The 20,872-nt window shown below is 40.4% G+C and overlaps 1 protein-coding gene across 2 annotated transcripts in view; it reads right to left on the bottom strand.

The window, feature by feature from the left end:
* Window positions 1-20,872, bottom strand: part of PDSS2 (decaprenyl diphosphate synthase subunit 2) — a 67,297-nt gene that overhangs the window by 29,754 nt on the left and 16,671 nt on the right. For both annotated transcript variants that reach the window (XM_083433575.1, XM_083433576.1), the window contains exon 3: window positions 7,577-7,775. In XM_083433575.1, coding sequence (XP_083289701.1) covers window positions 7,577-7,775 — 199 coding nt within the window. The remainder of the gene's footprint in view (window positions 1-7,576; window positions 7,776-20,872) is intronic.

Genomic DNA, 20,872 nt, shown 5'->3' with positions numbered 1-20,872 from the left:
GTCTTACGTTAAAAACCTCCAGGGGCCTTTCCCACAGAATAAAGCTACTTCCTGGGATGAGAAAGAATATGTGCACATGAGAGAGAAATCAATTAACACAGATGTTTTGAATTTGATTTGTTTACAATCACTGACACCCCAGCCAATTCTTCAAGTCAGTGGCAGGGCTATGATGTGGCAAAATGTCAAGGATGTAGCAACAATCCCTTATATTTAACACGTTCAACTCCACAGTTAAAACTAACTCACCCTTAAACTCACTATGGCCACAAAGGACACATCTGTATCCTCTTCTACTAGATTTATCCTCATTTTGTTTTGTTACAGAAAGAACACCCTTTATGGAGTGCAGATGCCTTTCCTCTCTTTTTTTAGGGAAGCCCGGACTGCCCCAACGGCTAGCCCATCTACTGCCAACATTTTCATTGGAAGCTTATTCAGACAGAGATCAGCTTTCAGCTTTGCCAGTTAGTCTACAGCAGGGATGAAGAATCTTTTTATAACTAGGGTCTCAGTTCCTTGGGGTGATCCCGCAGGGGCTGCAGAACAGCATGGATGAAACTGGGCCTTTCTCTCATTCCCCTCCTTTCATTCTCCTCTTTTGTTCTTCCCATTCTCTCTCTCTATCTCCCATTTTCTCTCTCCGCTTCTTGGCTAGGCAGAGGGAAAGAGGCTACTCTTTCTTCCTGCCTAACGCAGAAATGTAAAGGGTTGGGGACTTGCAGCACAGTGAGGGGGATGCAGCAAGGGTGCACCATAGGTCAGATGTGAACATGAAGAGGGCTAGAATTGGCCTTGAGGTTGGCAGTTCCTCAGCCCTGCTCTACAATGCACCATGTACAATAACCAACAACAAACTACTATGAGCTAGTTTGTAACAGAACTATGAAGAGTAGTTTGGATCCCAGACCTAATCATACATACTCATAAGCAACCACTATTACAACCTTTGTGTTCCAATGTCAGCCCATGTTGTACATTATTTGCCATAATACAGGTAAACCCTTCCTATAACGGGAAGGGAAATTAAATCAAAACTTAGCTCAGAATTACTTAGATTCTGCGCAGAAGATCTGCTTGCATAAATCTGTGATGTTTATGTAAACAAATAGCTTATTTAGAAAGCAGCATATTTATGCCTTAAGGAATACATAAGCTAGCATACGGAAATTCATCCACAATATAAGTGGTACATCTGTGCCACTGGTTATTTATAAACAGCTAATGTTCAATGAAACAATATTGCCTTGTGTATAGCTTCAGCTGACAGCCACATGTGCCAAACACAAGTGTTTCATACAACATACCAAACTCTCCCTTTGCTGGAGTCTCCACTTGCACTGACAACCCAGTGCTTTGATATCAAAGGTTGACATGGATCATGTAATATTCAAAAATTCAGACCAACTTAAATTTATATAGCTGCTGCTACAATCCACAGAGGTGAAAAGCTGAAGGAATTTCCTATTCACACTGTGTTCTTCTCCCCCCCCACCCCCGACATGAACCTCTTTAATTCTCTGTTAAGTCCTTAGTAATTATCTGAAAAGGCTCCTGTGTCAAAGGCTAGTGTGTAATAGAACAACAATTACTTTACTACTGCTCAGATATGACATAACCATACTGTTGCATAACATATTGTATTCAAAGTAATGCTAAAGAGACTGTGTTGTTGGGCAAGCATAAATTCTCCTCTCCTCCCTCGCGGGCTGTTCTGTGGGTTCTCTTGACCCTTTAGAGCAGATCTGGGGATGATGCGGGGCGCATGGGCAGAAGACAGGGGGGAAGTCTCATTGCACTAGTAGGAGTAGTTGTGCTGGCTTCTGCTAGCACAACAATTAAATTGAAGATGACCCATAGCTTTTAAAGAGTAGCAAAATGAAATTTGCTATTTAGTTCTACTGGCCCCAAATTCCAGGACATGCCATGGTAGCTCTAATATACTCCCTTTCATAAGCTTTATTCACATCATCTAGGCAATAAATGCATATAAGAAATTAATATCTAGCACAGACTAATTGGAAGTTGTCCTTGAAGCATTAGCAAATATCATGAAGATCATTCATGTTTACAGTTCATCCCCTTAAATTAAAGATTTATGATGATACAACCTATTTTTCACAGTATTTATAAACCAAGGACTTAATAAGGCACCTCAGAAGAACACATGGCTGAAACAACTATATGCACCATTTATGATGCATTCTGACGCATATGGCAGGTTTCTGTGCAGTTCGTGTAATAAATCACTTATTTCAGATAACATTGAAAATAGGCTAAGACATACATAAATCTGCACACAGAGCTCCCGGTTCACATCGCATACTTTTCTGGCATGAGACAATGGGGCAAAAGAAGAAATGACAAGTGTTGGCATTCAAATTCCATTTCCTTGTCATTAGGATTTAACATTCAAAATAAGAACATAAAAAAGTCTTATGGGTCAGGCCAAAGGTCCATCTAGTATAGCACTCTGTAGTCTCAGTGGCCAACCAGATGCCCACTCGAAGTTCCCCAAAAGAATCTGAGCACAACAGCACTCTTCCCATCTGCAGTACAATAGTCTGTTTGAGCCAAGGCCACCTACATGCCTCCAGGTTCAATGTGTGTGGCTTCCAAGCAGACTTGCCTCTTTTTGTTCATGTACATTTGAAAAATAGCACCACAGTTCTTCACAAATGAACTGTACCTTGCCATTTTGCAGATACTTCACTCAAAGGCTTTTCACAATCACAGTAAAGCATACAAGGAGGTCGACTACACTCACAGGTCAGCTGTCACTGATCCACAGATGACTAAAAAGCTGAAAAACTTAAAAATATGGTCTGACATGATTGCATTTTGCTGCTTAGCTCAATGATACTGAAGTGCCAGCTGATCTGGGAATCTGGTCACTTGTTAAGGATTTAGTGCAGCTCCTATACTTTATTTGCAAGCTGAATCAGCCACAGAGTTTGCCATAAAACCATGGATATGACAGCCACGTTTTTCACTCTGGAATTATACAATGACGTTTCAACTGACACATACTGCACACACAAACAGATAACAGAATAGGATTCCAGCAGAAAAAGAGTAGTTCTTTAGTTTTTTTAATAAACATGACTTTTCCTGAAATATCCATTTGCTAAATAATACTGCTCACACGCTGCTATGCAAAGTGGCATGTTCACACCAACAAAGAACTAAGAAAGCTATGACATTGACCTCATCACCAAGACAGACACTGATGTTTCCATGTGCCTTCCTTGCAAGGAGTTTATGCAATCTGCAGTTTCATAACCGACATTTCAATGTAGGTTCAGCCCTTTGATAGTAGTTATATTCTACAGCGGCAATGCAAAGAGGTAAATTGTGACAAGATTAGCAGCAATTCCTATATTTAATGTTATTTAAAAATCAAAGTGTTACCTAAGGCAATTATCATGCAGCCCTTTAATATCTACAGGGAAAAGCCTAAGGGGAAAATAATTGACTCTGCTAATTTTACCCTTGGCAATTATAAAACAGCTCTGCATTTCATTATGACTGCAAATTTTCACATTTAATTATCTGGCTTGATAGAAATACAGAGATAAACGCATCATACAAAATCTCAGACAATTGCTCATAACACCATGATAGAATTAGTTTGGGACTGACAGTACAAAACAATAATAGAAATATTGGATGTAAAATATATTGCATATCACAACTGTAATCACTGAAACAAATATGTTCTTCCTCAATCACTGTGGTCTCTTATGACCAGTACGCTTTGTAACGTGTCACACACAATTATTTGTTTCACTGCACTTGTTAGCACATCCTAATATATAAAACTGGTCACTAGCTGGCTTCCCATGAATCTGCCTTGGAAGATGGTCCTACATGCTAGGAATGCAAGAAATTAAAAGCTCTCCACAGAGTCTGGGGTATAATAATAGCACTCTGTGGAGCAACCTGCAGGCCACTCATGACTCTTGGCCACTCTCTGTACAGCCTGCCAAGTCCCAGGGAGTTCTGCCCATCTTTCCCTGCAGCTCAGATGATGAAGCCATCAGCTGGGCAGCTGGGAAAAGACTGATGCCAGCTTAGCAGCTCAGCAGCACAGAAACGGCCATCTTGTCCATGCTGGGTTACAGGTTTCCTTCCAGCCCCCATGCTGAATCCAAGGGCTTGTAAGATGAAGAAATAGCAGCAGCAGCAGCAGCTCCACCTGCTTTCCAACTTGAGGCAGACATTCTTCATGGATTACATATCAGAATTGGAAAGGCAAAGTGGAGAGATGTCAAGTGTTTTGTGCCTTCCTATTCATGGCCATCTGAAAATTTTAGGTGGTTTAAGAGTTAGCCCCACCTGGCTTTGAAATCACAGCAATTGGCTCCATTATTAGGCAAAATACTTACTGACTTACATGGACCATTACAATGCATGTCTACTCAGAAGTAAGCCCCACTAGGTCCAATGGGGAATACGGGATTACTGAATTAGTGTTGCCCAGAAGGGTTTATATGGCCTTACCCTGTCATGTATAATCAAATGCAACAATGGTTAGTAAATGAGCTGAAATCACATTTCACAAAGTGGTGGGTGGGGAAATGGGGGAGGACTTCATGGCTTTATACACTTCATGCAAAATACACAAGTCTAAAAAAACTCATCTTTCAAAATAATACCAAGTCAAGTCAGTGTAAGTGTCAAGAATTTTTACAGCTTATAGTCCAACTGTTCATGCTTTTTAAGATGCAAGAAAGAATGAGTTGATAAATAAATTGCCTGTATTCCACTTATGGTATATAGAAGTTATTAAAGTATTCAGGTGTCAAAAGTGGGAGAAAGTGTTAACATGTTTTGGCAGAACTTTCAGACATGCCGCTTAATTGCTTGAGAATACAAGCAGTTTTTAGGCTACTGTGCTTCAATTTACTACAGATCTGATTCAAGGCAAGCTTGAAATAATTACACGTTTTTGCTCAAGTACTTAAAGACAGAATAATGAGCAGCATTTTATCCATGTTTTTCATCAATCTGAGTAGGACTGAGAATGATTTATGGCTACTTTCCCCCTTGATTTTAATTGCAGATTTTATAAAAGACCAAGTTCATGCAATAGCTCTCTGTGCATCTTAGCATGCGTGTACACAGAATACACTTGGTAGACAATACCACTTTTTGTTCTTGAGCACATGCTCACATAAAACAGGGTGTGAACCAGGTCATAACCAAAATGTCCAACCAGTCATCCCTGTGATCACTGTTGCTCTAAAAGTTCTATGCCTATCACGAACCGTATGTGTGAACAGTCTACTCATTCACATTTTCCCGTGGTAACAGATGTCCAAGGATGGATTAGACTTTTCACAACAGTTCCAAGTGCTCTTAGAGGAAACCGCGTTTCTAGCTCCATTTCATTTAGGGTTCTGGCACTGAAACTGCTTTGGTTGCCTGTATGTCAGGAGACAGCCAGGGGAAACACCTCCCTGTTTATCCTCCTCAACCTCTTAGCAGATTTTGATACCATCGACCATGGTACCTTTGTAGAGCAGTTGTCTGAATTGGAAGTGGGTGGCACTACTTTGTAGCGGTTTGGGTCCTACTTGGATGGTACCGTATTTTTCGCTGTATAGAACGCACCAGACGATAAGACGCACCTAGTCTTTGGGGGAGGAAAACAAGAAAAAAAATATTCTGAATCCCAGAAGCCAGAACAGCAAGAGGGATCTGGCTTCCGGGATAGCCTCTTTCTGTTCTGGCTTCTGGGATAGCCGCCGAAGCCTCTCCCGGCAGCGGGATGAAGGTTTCCCCTGCCTGGAAGAGGCTGCGCGTGGCTAAGCTGCCCTCTGTCCCTTCCCCCATCTCCCGCAAGAGCCACACGCTCTTTAAAGGGAGCGCGGTTCTTGGGGGCTTTTCTAGGAGGTGGGGGAAGAGACAGAGCCGCGTGCTCTGTCCCTTCCCACCACCTCCCGCAAGAACTGCGCGAAGCCTCCGCAGGGCAGCAGGGAGCCTTCATCCCGCTGCCCTGTGGAGGCTTTGCGCAGCTAAGCCAGAAGCTAGACCAGCGAGAGGGAGAGCTGCGCAGTGCTCCCTCTCCCTGTTCTGGCTTCTGGCTTAGCCATGCAGCCTGCACTCGCTCCATAAGACGCACACACATCTCCCCTTACTTTTTAGGAGGGAAAAAGTGTGTTTATAAAGTGAAAAATATAGTAATTTCCAGAGAGTGATGCTTGGGGAGTGCTCTTCAGCCCTGTGGAGCCTTCAATGTGGGGTTCCTCAGTATTCAATGCTGTTTAACACCTACATGAAACTGCTGAGTGTGGTCATCTGGAGTTCTCGAGAACATTGTCAGCAATATGCTGATGACACACAGTTCTACTTCACCTGTACACCTGCAGGTGTGGCAGCGAATGTGCTGGACCATTGTCTTCCCTCAGTAATGGACTGGATGAGAGCCAACAAACTGCAGTGCATGAAGTAATTTTATCATTCCTTTATCATACTTAGATAACCTCTAGGTTAGATTACTTAGATAAATTATACTTATACATGGGGCTGCCTCTGAAGATGGTTTGGAATCTTCAGCTGGGACAGAATTCAGTGGCCAGCTTGCTCACCAGGACAAGGCAGTTTGAGCATATTACACCAATCTTGGTCCAACTGCATTGGCTGCCAATTAGTTTCCAGGCCCAATTCAAAGTGCTGGTTTACACCTATAAAGTCTTAAACAGCTCAGGACAGCAATACCTCAGGGACTGCCTCTCCCCATATGAACTGACTTAGACCCTGAGCTCATCATCTGAGGCCCTTCTTTGTGTGCCCCCTTCTATAAAAGGCCTGAAAGGTGTCAACACAAGAACAGGCCATTTCTGTGGTGGCTCCCTGTTTGTAGAATGCTTTCCCCGGGAGGCTCTCCAGGCACCTTCATTACATATCTTTAGGCACCAGGTGAAAACATTACTCTATAACCAGGCCTTCAGCTGATTAAACATTCTATGGCCTTTTAAATGTGTTTGTGGGAAGGGGGTTAATGGTTTGTTTTTGTTTTATTATGTATTATGTATTTTTGTGTTGTGAATCACCCTGTGATCTTTGGATAAAGGGTAGCATACGAATTTAATAAACAATACTTATTCTACTACTACTACTATAGAAAAAGGTTATGTGCTGTGGAGTTCTAAGTTTCATGGAAAAGATGAAAAAAAATTCTAACAAAAACTAGTTTTAAACCTGTTCCAAACAATATTATTAATATTTAAAAGGGAATTAGTTAAGTTCATTGAGCTATGTTCAATTTGCTTTAACGCATGATTTCTACTTAAGGGAGACATAAGTCTGCTATATTACTAGTAGTTTATTGGTGGGTAAATATGGTTAATATAGAGTTAATTTTATGGCACAATTTATTTGACATAGCTGACATATTGTATCTGATAAAATTTCAGACCTTTGGGCAGCACGTACAGTTTTATATGACATCTAATGCCTCAAGGAACATGGATTTCTAACAAAATTAGCTCACAAAAGGCAGCAGAGAAATCTACTGAAGTAAACACAAATGAAGCCTACACCTTCTTTAAAGCAATAAAAACCACATTACCTTAGTATTTTGCAGTTCAGCAAGGCTTGTGCATGCATTTGCTAGAAGAAAATCACCACTTAAGACAGCCATTTTATTTCCAAATTGCATGTCCTTCAACGGGCCATCTGATGATGTCAGTTCACCAATGTTTACTATCCCACGATGTACCAGGAAAGCTGTGTGAATCAACTCAGTAATCTCTGCCAGACTTCGTTGGCTTTAAAGCAAAGACAGGAAACAGTTCAATTAGCTGCAAAACACCTGTATAATCTGGTTGTCTACAAAAGAGAAATGCTGAAAACTATAGCAGATGGGGTACTTATCAATACAAATATAGCATTCAGCACTTTGTGAGCACACCATTTTGAGCCTATCCTGCCTGGCCCACTTGAGGGGCAAACTGCACATGAATTAACTCACACGTTTGAACAACTGTGTTTAACCTGATTGATTTTATTTTGGAGAAAAAGCAGCTGGTGCTGACCCTGATCAGGGCCTTGTGTTTATTTTCTATTGAAAAACTGCTCCTTACCTGGCTGTGTTTTTGCCCCCCCCCCCCCATGGAGTTTGCTACAAACAAGAATCTTAAGGACCAGAAAAGCAGCCAGGTAAGTGGCAAATTTCAGCAGCAAACAAGCACAGGGCCCTTGGCTGCTTTCCTCTCCAAAATAAGAGGACTAATAAAACATATTTGTTTACATACATATATGATGCCATGTATAACAAGGCCCTGACATGAGGAGTCTTACTAGATTTAAGGAAATACTTAACAATATAAAATAGTGTTTAAAAAGAAATAAAAATGTGGATATCCCCATTCTTCAAATGTGTACTAACAACCCTAAACCATGTTGATAATTGCAAGTAAAAACAACCACAACAAAAACACTTTTAAAAAAGGGTCTAAAAATACCCCATTTTTATGCACTTTATCATTCTATTACCATACATAGATAAATTATAGCAATGGGTATATGGGACAACAAACCTTTTTATATGCTAAATTTAACCTTTTTGTTTCAGACAGTGGCAGGAATAAAAGTCATCTATTGAATGTGACAGAAAATTACATTCTGTCATAACCTTATGTCTAAAGAAGGGTTAACACATCCTAGAACGAGGGAAGAGGAGGGAGGGCAACTAACAAGACATCCTGATGCTTCTGCTGTCATTGTCAGGGCAGCCCTTGGAGAAAATGTCCATATCAATTCAGTTTATCAGATGGACAGCTGATCAACATTAAACAGACTTGCTCTGGGCAGATTGAGCTGAGATACCTGCCATGAATACCAATGAGTGTCCTCTGCTCTTGACAACTGAGGTCTGACTGCTGCTGATCCCAGGACATATGGGGATCCCTAGTGACGAGTACATAAAGCTGCAGCTTACTCAAGTGATGGCTCATTTCCCCCAGCTGAAGGCACACATTAATATCCTGAGGAGATCAAGCTCACCTCTCTGACCCCCACCCCCACCCCACCCCCAGGGTCCCTTTTCCCCTTTAATAAGCTTTTAATGAAGGAAACAAAAATCCTCTCTGTACAGCTTGCCACAAAAAGGTTACACAAATACATTAGTGTCATACTTTCTGAGCCTTCCTTTCCATTTTTCCTTAGGTTTCTGTGCTCTTGTTTGCTCTCCAAACAGAACCTGTATTATTCAGCCTACTGCATTAAAAATACAGCTCATGTATTTAGTATATTCAATTTTTTTAAATGCTAGACGACATCTTCTGATAATGCATACTTAATTTTTAACTAAAATGACAAACAAGTTAAAGCAATCTTTGTCATCTGAATATGTAAAACAGCTCTAGGCATCTCTCAAAGAATCTGAGTTTTAATACAGGATACCAGAATAGGAGATTCTTAAGCAGTCTGAATTCAGTTTAATGTGTTAGGAGGGAAAACATCTTCTACAGAAATCTTGGGAGTGGTGAAATAATGGTAATTAAGATGTTGTCTACTTTGCAAGAGATTATTAACTATGGTCCCATTTTTACTTAAGTAAACCATAATAGATAAAGTACACTAAAATCACTTGTTGAACATTTATTTACTACGAAAGCAGCCCTCTGAAATAAGAAAGAAGAATATGGTATTTATACTGCTTTCAAGCACTGCAGTCATCTGAACCACGGTTTACAACCTAATCCTGTGCATTTTTTTTTGGAACTAAATATTCCTGGGTTCAGTGAGGTTTATTAGGATTGCAGCCTTACTGAATTATTCTTTCCTGGATAAATCAATGTTGACTGCCTATGGGCACAGAAAAGTCAAAGAGACTGCCATTTACAAAATGGCAGAAAAAAGCACTATAGGGAAGTGTAACATTGTTAGAAGTAATAATGATTAAAATCTAGTGGCTAAAGCAACAGATTTAAACTTTAATTAGCCGATTTACAAACAAGTAGACAATCTCATCATGATCAGTTCTCAAAACTAGCTTTCAGTACTAACACTGAGCCTTCAAACCTATTTAGAGAGAAGGGCATAGGAACATAAAGTTCCATTACCTTTCCACTGTGCACATGGAACAACCCTTCACTAATCTTGGGTTCGAAGCAGGGCGATTAGGTGAGACAATAATTGTGTCCAACAAAATTCTACTCAGAGTAGACCCACTGATATTAATGTACCTAAGTTAGTCACACCTAATTTCAATACAACCAAATGTTTTTTAAGGCAGATTTATATCCTCAGCTTTCATTCTTTTTCAAAATTAATCATTTTGACTGTCACTTTTACTAGCTTTCCACTTCCCCCCTGCTTTCACGCAATATAAGCAAAACACAGTGGAATCCAACCTAGCACTAACTTTTGGAGGCAGGAAATAAAGGGCAACTGCGCATCGAGACTTCTCCCTCTGCCCCCTCAAACCTGAGGGTTCCCTCAACGCTCCAGAGCTGATGGGCGGGGGAAGGGAAGGGAAGGGAAGGGAAGGGAAGGGGGGAGTGTCGCAAATTCCTCGCGGCGCTTTTAGCAGAATGCTCAGAGTCCCAGGTTCTTTAGTGCAGTATTTATTATTGTGAGCTAAATATATATACAAACATCTACAGAAGCAGTTCAGAGTACCTGCACCTTGAGGCAAAAGAAGACTCTACACTTATCTACACCACGCCACCACCATTACTATTGGACAGGCTTTACTTTTAAACCAGTGACAGCCAATCACATTACTGCTGAGTCATTCCACAGAGAGTATTGCATCAGCCTGTTGCAAACTGAAGCCTGCAGACTTACTTACACAGCATCCTGTGAATCCCAACAGGGAGAGTCCCATTGTACAAGTGGAGATTGGTCTGCACCAGTAACAACTGAGTTGACTCCTGCCTAGAGAATACTTTACCAAACCAAGCAACATCAAGTTACATTTCCGCAGCTCTGTAACATTAGTAGCACGTGCAATAGCCTTACAAAATATATATATTTGCTTAGGCCTATTATGTAACTGTGAGACTGAATTAACAGTTATGCTTTGAGAGCACCAAAAATAAGATGTGCCAGAACAGAGCTAATAGGGGAATTAAGAGTAAAAAAAGAAATAGAAACACTGGAAATGCTGTACAGTATTTTTTAAAAATCCAGCTTTCCCTATTGACTTCCTAATGTGTCAGATCCATTTTCTTTTCTTTCTTTTTTTACGTTACTCCTTTAAGACTAAATTATTGTTAACTATTATCAGCACAAATTATTAATTATTTTGACAGGGTAGAGATATGGCTGCAGTTGACAGTATACAGATGAGCATCCTTATCCTGAAGTCTTACACTAGATATAGCTTAAGGCGCATATGCACTCACCCATTTTACGTGAGATGCACCGGCAAAAGTAAGATCCAACTTTGACTTTATCCCCTTCATCAAGAGTCCCCACCACTGTCATTTCTGCCATTGCTCCCATTCTTCCCTATTCAATGGGCAGCCCATCATCCTTCTTAGCTTAGTCCACAGTTTGGGAGCCCTACTATTCTGAGGTCCAGCAATTTACCCTTCTACCACAATCCAAGTTGTTTCACGCACTGAGCACAAAAGGAGTATGGGAAAGCCACAAAGGGAAGTCTGAATGGGGAGATCCCTCTCATACTTCCTAGTTGTTGTTTAGTTGTTTAGTCGTGTCCGACTCATCGTAACCCCATGGACCAGAGCACGCCAGGCACTTCTGTCTTCCACAACCTCCCGCAGTTTGGTCAAACTCATGTTTGTATCTTCGAGAACACTGTCCAATCATCTCGTCCTCTGTCGTCCTCTTCTTCTTGTGCCCTCCATCTTTCTCAACATCAGGGTCTTTGCCAGGGAGTCTTCTCTTCTCATGAGGTGGCCAAAGTACTGGAGCCTCAGCTTCACGATCTGTCCTTCTAGTGAGCACTCAGGGCTGATTTCCTTACACTTCCTAGTAGACTAAGGTAAACAGCTCAAGCGCCACAATTTGCTTTAAATGAGGCAGTGTATACTTTCTATGCTATGAAGTAGCTCTGAAGCAGCTGAGCTGAGTGGGTATATATATATAATCAAATAAAACTGTACTATCCGGATTATAATACATGGCAATGTACCATAACAAGCTCAATCTTGCAAAAGATGCCTAGAGCGCAGCCAGTTTATTTTTCACTATTTCACACAGAATAAATGGGTTTTGGTTTTTTTGTATTTGACATACCATTTGCAGCAGAATTTCCAATTGACTTGGTTGATTCTACCGAAATGCATTAAAACCCCACCAATCTATAATATGTTCACATTTCCTTAGATCATATTACAGAGCATTTGATTTATCCCTAATAATAACTTTTACTCTACAATTAAGTAAGAAAAACGTGGAACTCATGGAACTCATTGCTACGTATACAAATTCTGATGCAGCAGGAAGGGGGTCTCTTAGAAAATGCAGTGTGCAGATAATCATTTACTTCTAGATGCTTGCGTTGTCTCAATATTAAATCTACCCTTGCATCTGAAGGGCACTGTCCTGTCTCAGGATTGTATTACATTGCAAACAATGGGCGTTCATAATAACAATGATCAAGTGTTGTGGATTTGTCAGTGCATGTTCTGGAAACCACATTACAGTGTAACTAAATGGCACAACACACATGAATCTAAACTCCTTAGATTTAACAGTTTTCAAATAATTTTTAAACAGAAATTGGGAATCTAACAACCGTTAATATTTTATAGTTTTTAGTATTAAAAATATAAAGTTATTTTAGCAAACATATTTAGTTATCCAGTCCAACTCCTTGAGCTTGGCTATCCCTGTATCAGAAATCTTCCTGCCACACATACAGAGCTGTGAACAGAGGCGAGTCTGGATCATGCCCCTAGTATTTAATTCATTTTTTGTGGCCCATTATTTGTGAGAATTAAGATTTATTATGTTTTATTGGCAAGGGATGCTTCCCTCCCCCCTCACTCTGGTAAGCATTTCCACATAGCTACACCTGAAGAAGTGGGGCAGTGAGCCTATCCTCTGCTCATCAACCTCACTGGGACCAATTGCTGCTTGGCTCCTCCAGGATTGCCCTCACAAACACCCACTCCATTTGGTCACTGGGTAATCATAATGTAAGGCCTGGTGAATGTACTTACTTTCCTCTTGTGTCCCTGACCCTTCGCCCCCACCCTTTTGTCTTGTGTCTGTTAAGGTCGCAGCCCATTGTTTTAAACTGAACTTCCTTCAGTGCACTGCCAGGGGACGTGGTATATATGAAGGATGTGTATGTCTGTAGGAGAAAACAGAAAGTACGGTGTGTCTAAAAGGGTCTCTAGGCCTGTGATGTGCATGTGTGGTCTGTCTAAAAGGATTTCTCTCCTTTGTCTCATGCAGCTGGAGGAAGACTCCAGCAACGTTTAGTTTCATTGCTCCCTCATCTCAACTTGTCATCAAAAGGGAACCAGAGATCATCGTTCGTAACGAACACCAGTCTGTTGCAAGACAAGCCATCTTCAAACCATGGTTTCTGAGGCTTGTTAAATAAACTAACTAGAAAGTACCTAATCAGAGCTGCAAGCCCCCAAGGCTCCACAGGGCCATTTACTACCAACTGCCTTGTGGGAAGAATTCCAGGAGTGATGGAAGAGTGCAAAAACTGCCTCAATATGTCCTCCAGCTAAACTTTTCCTTTTTTGCACTGGAAGTTAACTGCACTTGTCCTGATTCAGAAAGCAAGAACATAATATCAAGCACCTATCTGCAAATTGGCTGCTCCTTCACTTGATCCAACAGGATGCAACAGGATAGAAGGGTGGGTGGAGTCTCTCAATCCAGAAGCTAGGTTAGGATATAGAGTGGAGGTACTACTTAACAGCTGGCATAGTCTATACCTATATCTAATCTAACATCACCAATCACCTGTTTGAGCAAAACTAATTCTAAACACACACACACCCCCCCCCCAGAGCTGACCATCTGTTCTGTAGAGGAGGATCTGTGGAGGTGGTCTTTTCCCGCACACAAGGAATCTGGACTGGGATTCAGATCTGAAAGACAGCTTTTAACTCCCTTGTTACAGTTTCCTATATACCAGCCCAAACCAGCCAAGTCACATTTATTAAAAGCAGCATGTCAAATAGTTCACAATTACAGTCTATATCAATACAGATTATGCCAGATGGTAATGAGCCATACACAAAGAGCCATCCATCCAAAATAATCACACTGTTTTCCACAGAACTGTTGAAGAGGTTATGGTTTATTACACCGTACTCATTAGATATACAGTGCCAGCATTAGCAATTTTCCCTTCATTTGTGTCTCATTTAAGATTCTACCTCCACAAGCATATTCAAATTAGTACACAAGGTTAAAGCCATTATGGTCAGGAATAAAATTAAGTTATATTTTATGTTATAGAAATGATAGATCAAAGGTCTCTTAAAATTTTTTTTAATTATCCAGCAGAATGTACCAAGAGATAGAATAGAAATATAATTTGTATGTATCAAAACCTATGATTAGTAAGACAGATAAATACAATGACTGAATTGTTATAAATAAAGATAAATAAAGATTATAAATAAAGACATTCAAATATTAAGGCTACAAACTAAGAAAAGTGGTGGAATCAGCAAAAACAAAAAACCCCAAACTGAACTGCTAGCCTTGAATTTATTTCTTTGCATTTGTTTGACATCAGCGAAAGACAGAATGAGGATGAAGAAAATAAAATTTTATCCAGTCCAGTCAAAGCAACCATTTGGGGGCCATTCAAAAGGTGTACACACTGCTCCTGTTGGGGTTGCATTCCCTTGGAAGAACTGGATATTCATCTTGTGGGTGCTGCTGGATCTGGAGTTACTTCTGCATGCCCAAGTGGTGGGAGTGGCCAAGATCCCTTTTATCCACTTTTGGCTGGTAAGCAAGCTGTGCCCTTGCCTGAAGAAAGCAGTCCTAGCCACAGTCATACATGCTACAGTAACAAACAGCTATTCTATTGAATTCTGGATAGGGCTGCATTTGAAAGTCCAAAATGCAGCAGCCAAATAATGGTATGTAGTGGCACTGTGAACAGGACAGTCCTCAGTCTCAATTGGCCCAACCCCACAGATCATATGGTCATGGCACTTATGCTCCTCATCATGCAGGCATGGTGGAAGTCTGCATAACATCACTTCTTCCATACAGGAGTCAACCTGCTGGGACTGTGACATCTTAAATTAAGAACTTTCTGCCTTAGAATCACCACTGCAATTGATATCATTTCAAATATACAGTGATAGTTTAAACAACTGACCTTACTTAACAGTTGCCACTGAAATGTGAAAACATGTTTTCAAAATCCACTATGAATTCTAAAAGGAAGATAATTAAACACAAGATTTTGGGCTGGAATCAGAGAAAAGCATATGGTAAAGGGAGGGGGGTGTTCCCCCAGCAGCTTCCTGGAAGTCTCTCCTGAACAACCTGAATGAGGCTGGTTGTGACAATGGAGGGTAGAGGCATCGCTGAAAAATCAGGCAAAAGGACCATCTGCAATCAGGAGCTCCATACGTAAAAGATGCTTCCACCTTCCTTTCAGGTACCCCACCTACCTGGCCAAGATTTACCAGCATCGGCCCTGCTCTGACCAAGGCAAGGTCTGGAACTGTGGCATGGTGCATTTGTGCAATGCCAGTTTCAGGACTGATATGTTCCATCAGGAACCTGCACAAGAGCTGTATCTGTAGTCAAACAGGAGCCCTGGAGATTGGAAGTAGGGCTGTTCAAGAGAAAGATGTACTAGGAGCTGTTGGATCAGCAGATATCAGGCAGAGTCTACTGTTGCATAACTATGCCAATACAATGACATTTAACGTTTCGGAAATTAGACAATACCTATAAAGTTGGAAATAGTTATTGCTAGTACTGTGCCACATAACCGTGAAGACAGAAAGACAATTGGATGTGTTCAGGAATACTTTTACTATATTCCTAGTGACTACTAGAAATAATTTTTGGTGGCCAAGTTCAGACACATTAACAGACCTTTCCATATAGCCATTATCACTAGTAATCCACTTCTTTGGCCACCTTGAGAAAAGAAGACTCCCTGGAAAAGACCCTGATGTTGGGAAAGATTGAGGGCACAAGGAGAAGGAGACGACAGAGGACGAGATGGTTGGACAGTGTTCTTGAAGCTACCAACATGAGTTTGACCAAACTGCGGGAGGCAGTGAAAGACAGGAGTGCCTGGCATGCTCTGGTCCATGGGGTCACGAAGAGTCGGACACAACTAAACGACTAAACAACAACAACAACAATCTACTTCTCTGTCAATAATTTGGAGTTGGGTATATGTAGCTTGGAATGTTTAATCTGGAAAAGAAGAAACTGAGAGGAGATATGATAGCCATTTTCAAATATCTAAAGGACTGTCACATGGAAGATGGAGCAAGCTTGTTCTCTCCGGCTCTGGAGTGTAAGTCTCGAACCAATGGATCCAGGTTACAAGAAAGGAGATTCCAACAAAACATGAAGAAGTTTCTGACAATAAGAGCTGTTCAACAGTGGAACAGACTCTCAGAAGTGGACTCTCCTTCATTGGAGGTTTATAAGCAGAGGTTGGAAGACCATCTGCCATGGATGCTTTAGCTGACATTCCTGCATTGCAGGAAGTTGGACTAAAACTCTACAATTCTATGTACCAAAAAAAGAGCAAACTCCATCTATACATGGTGGACATCTTATAGAGTTCTGAATTTGGGAACAAATAAAGGCAGTATTGTCCTTCATTATTTTTAATGTACCAAAACTTTTGTTTGTCTTTTAACTGTTATACCAGATTTAGTCCTCAGAACAAAACAGTCACTCTTGTCACTAATTTCTAGACTGGTTTATGCTAATCACTGGACATGTAAGGAGATACCTTTGAAACAAGAAAGGCTGGGAAATTGTGGGATATTATATTATTTAAATTGATGCCATGCCACAAATCTTCAGCTGCATTAAAACTTGCAAAATATCAAGCCCAGTAGTAATTTTTATAAAGAACATTTAACTGAGCTATTAATAATGTGATTAGTCAAACCCCTTAAACAGAGTAATAGTCTGCCGAAGGCAAATATATTTTATCTTACAGAAAGGTGGCTTTAAATAGGTACCGCTGTTGCAGAAAGGTAAACGGCGTTTCCATGTGCTCTGGCACTTGTCAAGGTGTCCCATTGTGCCAGAAGCACATAACCCAGAAAGCTGTCTGTGGACAAACACCAGCTCCCTCAGCCTGAAGCAAGATGAGCACCACACCCCATAGTCAGGTTTGACTGGACTTAACTGTCCAGGGGTCCTTTACTTTTACCTTTATATTTAACTTTCTGTATGTTCTGATAATTTTATCAAATAAAAAATATTTTAAAATGGAAAAGGTAAGGACCATTAAAAAAATGGAGAAGGTAAGGACCATTAAAAAAATGGCAATAGTTTTGCACATAATAGGTAGATTAAACTGCATGCTATTTTCTGAATTTTAGGTTCGTGCCTTCAAAACTCTAGTTAAAAGTTTATTTGCAATGACTATGCAAGACAAACTGAAGCAAGGTAAACAGATTCCCATTAATATGCATTGCCAATTATGTACAGACACCACCAAACCTGTGAACAGATGCTCATCTGTCCAAGTGTTTCCCTGAAATATTTCCACATAGCTTTAAAAATATATAGCCATACCGATGTAGCTGGAAAGTGACAATACTGATGGATTCAGCCCTATGATGCATGAACAAGAACACATTTTCAAATATAGTTAAGTGGCACTTGTTTCAAAATATTTGTTTCATTTCTCAGATCAAGATGAAACAGCTGAAAATCATTTGGTATTCCAAGTGTCAAACAAACACTGAAATAAAAATTTGCCTCATCCAAGTAAAGAAAGCTTTTATTATTGCAGAAATTTGGCCAATCTTACTGCTTACATTCAAAGCTATGTAACATAGTTGTATGATGGAAGCACTGATTTGTGGGTATTAATGGCTTTAGTACTAGTAAGTCCTTCTCAAGTGTTGGGCCTGGGATACCAGGGTATGAATTTCTGCTCAAGTCATGAAGCTCACTGGGTAACTGTGGGCCAGTCACTGTCTATCAGCCTAACCTACCTCACAGGGTTGTTTGTTGTGATGATAAGCTGGGGAGGGGAAAACCATGTACACCACCTTCAGCTCCTTGAGTGAAAAGGTGGGACATAAACTGTGATAAATAAACATGCATGTGCATACACCTGTACAGAAGGGATGACGGATAAAAACTTTACTATCTTATGATTTCTGAATGGGTTCCACAACCTTACAATGGTCACTTGCATATCACATATACACTGTTGGATAAAGACAGTGCTTCATAAGGTAGGTGAGCAGATAGGCTTTCAAGAAATGAGACGTTTTATCAAAAGGGCATAGACTTTTTCAAAATCATAAAAACAACATATATATATATATATATATATAACATTTTACACTTCAAGGGTAGCTATTATTGGTTTTTTCCAGTTCTAAACATTAATATAAGGTCCACTGAGAGAGAGTAAAATTAAAGCTTGAATTACCAAAGAAAATTATTTATCAGTAAACAAGGATGGATATGACATGCTATTAATGCTTTGAGAACAAGCATTAATTAATAAGAAAGGCACCAAAGTGTGGGGGGACCCTATGTTTTTAATTAATAGGGGGTGGAATCCCCAATTTCCCTCCAGCAACACTTTGAACCCTCTAACATTTAAACTTGCTTTAAAGGGATTTATTCCATCCTCTCCCCCAGCCACAATTTTCACCTCATCATGGTGCTTGTTTCCTCTGCTTTTGGCAAAATTTACCAATGAAGCAGATGGGCCTTGCTATGTACATGTGATGATGCTAAACAGTTAAAGGAGATGGCAAGCTGCCTCTGAGCCCTTGCCCCTATCACCAGGTGTGCTGCTATAATCAGCAGCAGGGAAGGGATAAAAATCCCTTCTGAGCCTTGCAACTGCTGCCGCCTCTGGGACAGGATCAGATTAATCAGATGCATTTTGGAAAGTTGGCGTCAGCTCATTTCTATTATTAAGGCAATTCCCTTCCACTGTTTTTTTAATAGTTTGTTCTCATTTTAACATTTGCAAAATGCTTTCTTGATGCATGGAAACCTATATCAGTTGCTGATCTTCAGTTAGGGAAGGAGGAGGGTTACATTTTGCTTAATTTATGCCTGTTCTACTGGGAAGCATAATTAAATTTTCTGAATATCTTTCAACAGAAATGCATCTACAAGCCATGTATTGAAGTCAGAGCCATATGTTGGCATGGCAGATTTGCTAAGAACCTGGGAATTCTTCAGTAGGACTTTTACATCAACATGCTAGCATATAGTGCATAATACTGTATAGACAATGTACCGTGTGTGCAGTTGGCATGCCCTTCCTCCATGCATCTGAAACAGGCACCTAAATATATTAGACATGAGTAAAATCTTTATATGCACACGAAAGCTTAGAAAACTGCCCTTCTGCCAGGGAAGGGAACTTTCAGGTGCCTGCACCCACCACCAAACCACTCTATCATGGGTTCATGTCAGTAACAGCAGTGACCATTGAGTCCTTCAGCACAATAGCTCCATGCTGCTATCAGGCAAAATTGTTCACCACTACCATGCAGCAGGTACACCTTAAGTTCCCTTGCAGCCTACTAAAGAGAGTGACAGTGAACCAGGGAGCCAGCACAAGTAAGGATTCCGCATTATCACTACTGACAGGTTGCTACATCTTCAAATCATACAGGATTCAGCATAAAAAATGTAGATGATGCATTAAATGCATAAATAATAGCCACATAGGACCCTGATCAGGACTGGGGCTATGGTTCCTTCACATCACCCAACTTCCAATCCAAATCTTTATTACCACCACCCAACTTCATTCCTGACAACAGCTGCCCACACATCCAAAACTACTTCTTGCTGCACAAAAAACTGCTGTTGATGCAATCACACCTTGTCTAATTTTCTTATATCTGGGCACAGCACAAAAGCTTTTCCAGGCATCTTCTAAATAAAGACATTCTGTAAGGATCATCACCACACTGCAAGTTAAATGCAGCTACTCTTAACAATGACCCCTACGTGACCAATCATCTAGAACTGTCACATTTGAATCAGTTTTCCATGGTCATTATTTTGGTAATTCTCAGTGATCCAAGAGTGATTTGATGAAGGTTTCTTGGTTTGGAAAACTGGTCAACATCATATTTCCTATGAATGGTTCAAGATCCACATGTGACTTCTGTTCAACTTCCTAAAACAGAAAATCTTTGTGATCAGATACTGATTACCTGTCTTTCTTTAAAACACCCTGGAAAAGTAACAGTCAATGAAGATATACAGCTAACTCAGTGCCTCAGTAGGTCAAACTGTATTATTATTATGTTTGGAAAATAGGTAGTAATCTTACAAGGATGCAGCATATATCTTCATCTTGTGGTTCCGGCAAGAACTGCTCCTTACATATTACATATCACCACTGCCAAAACACTCATTATTATAAGAAGACAAAGACATCTGCACAGGCTTCCCCCCGCCCTCAGATATTTGGACCATGGTTTGCAGAGGCCAAGTCATTCATTCTACCTATATACACCTCATTAATTTCTCCCACATTAATTTCTCCCATATCCTGAATCAGCATTTTGCTGCAATGGAAGCCAATGATTTCTACCAGAGACAGTAAAAGAGCCATCACTACTGGATATAAGTTATGAGCCAATCTATTAGTTATGCTTTTTGGTTATGTAAAATACCTAGTCATGTTAGAAGGCAGGAATATAGTTGTACACCTACTAACAGCTGCCCATTCAACAATTAGTTACAATTCAGGTTG

This window comes from Podarcis tiliguerta, assembly GCF_965153285.1.
Source record: "Podarcis tiliguerta genome assembly, chromosome: 3".
Classification (NCBI taxonomy): Eukaryota; Metazoa; Chordata; class Lepidosauria; order Squamata; family Lacertidae; genus Podarcis; species Podarcis tiliguerta.
Note: the sequence above shows the minus strand (reverse complement) of the source record. Positions and strands in the feature narration are given on the sequence as shown.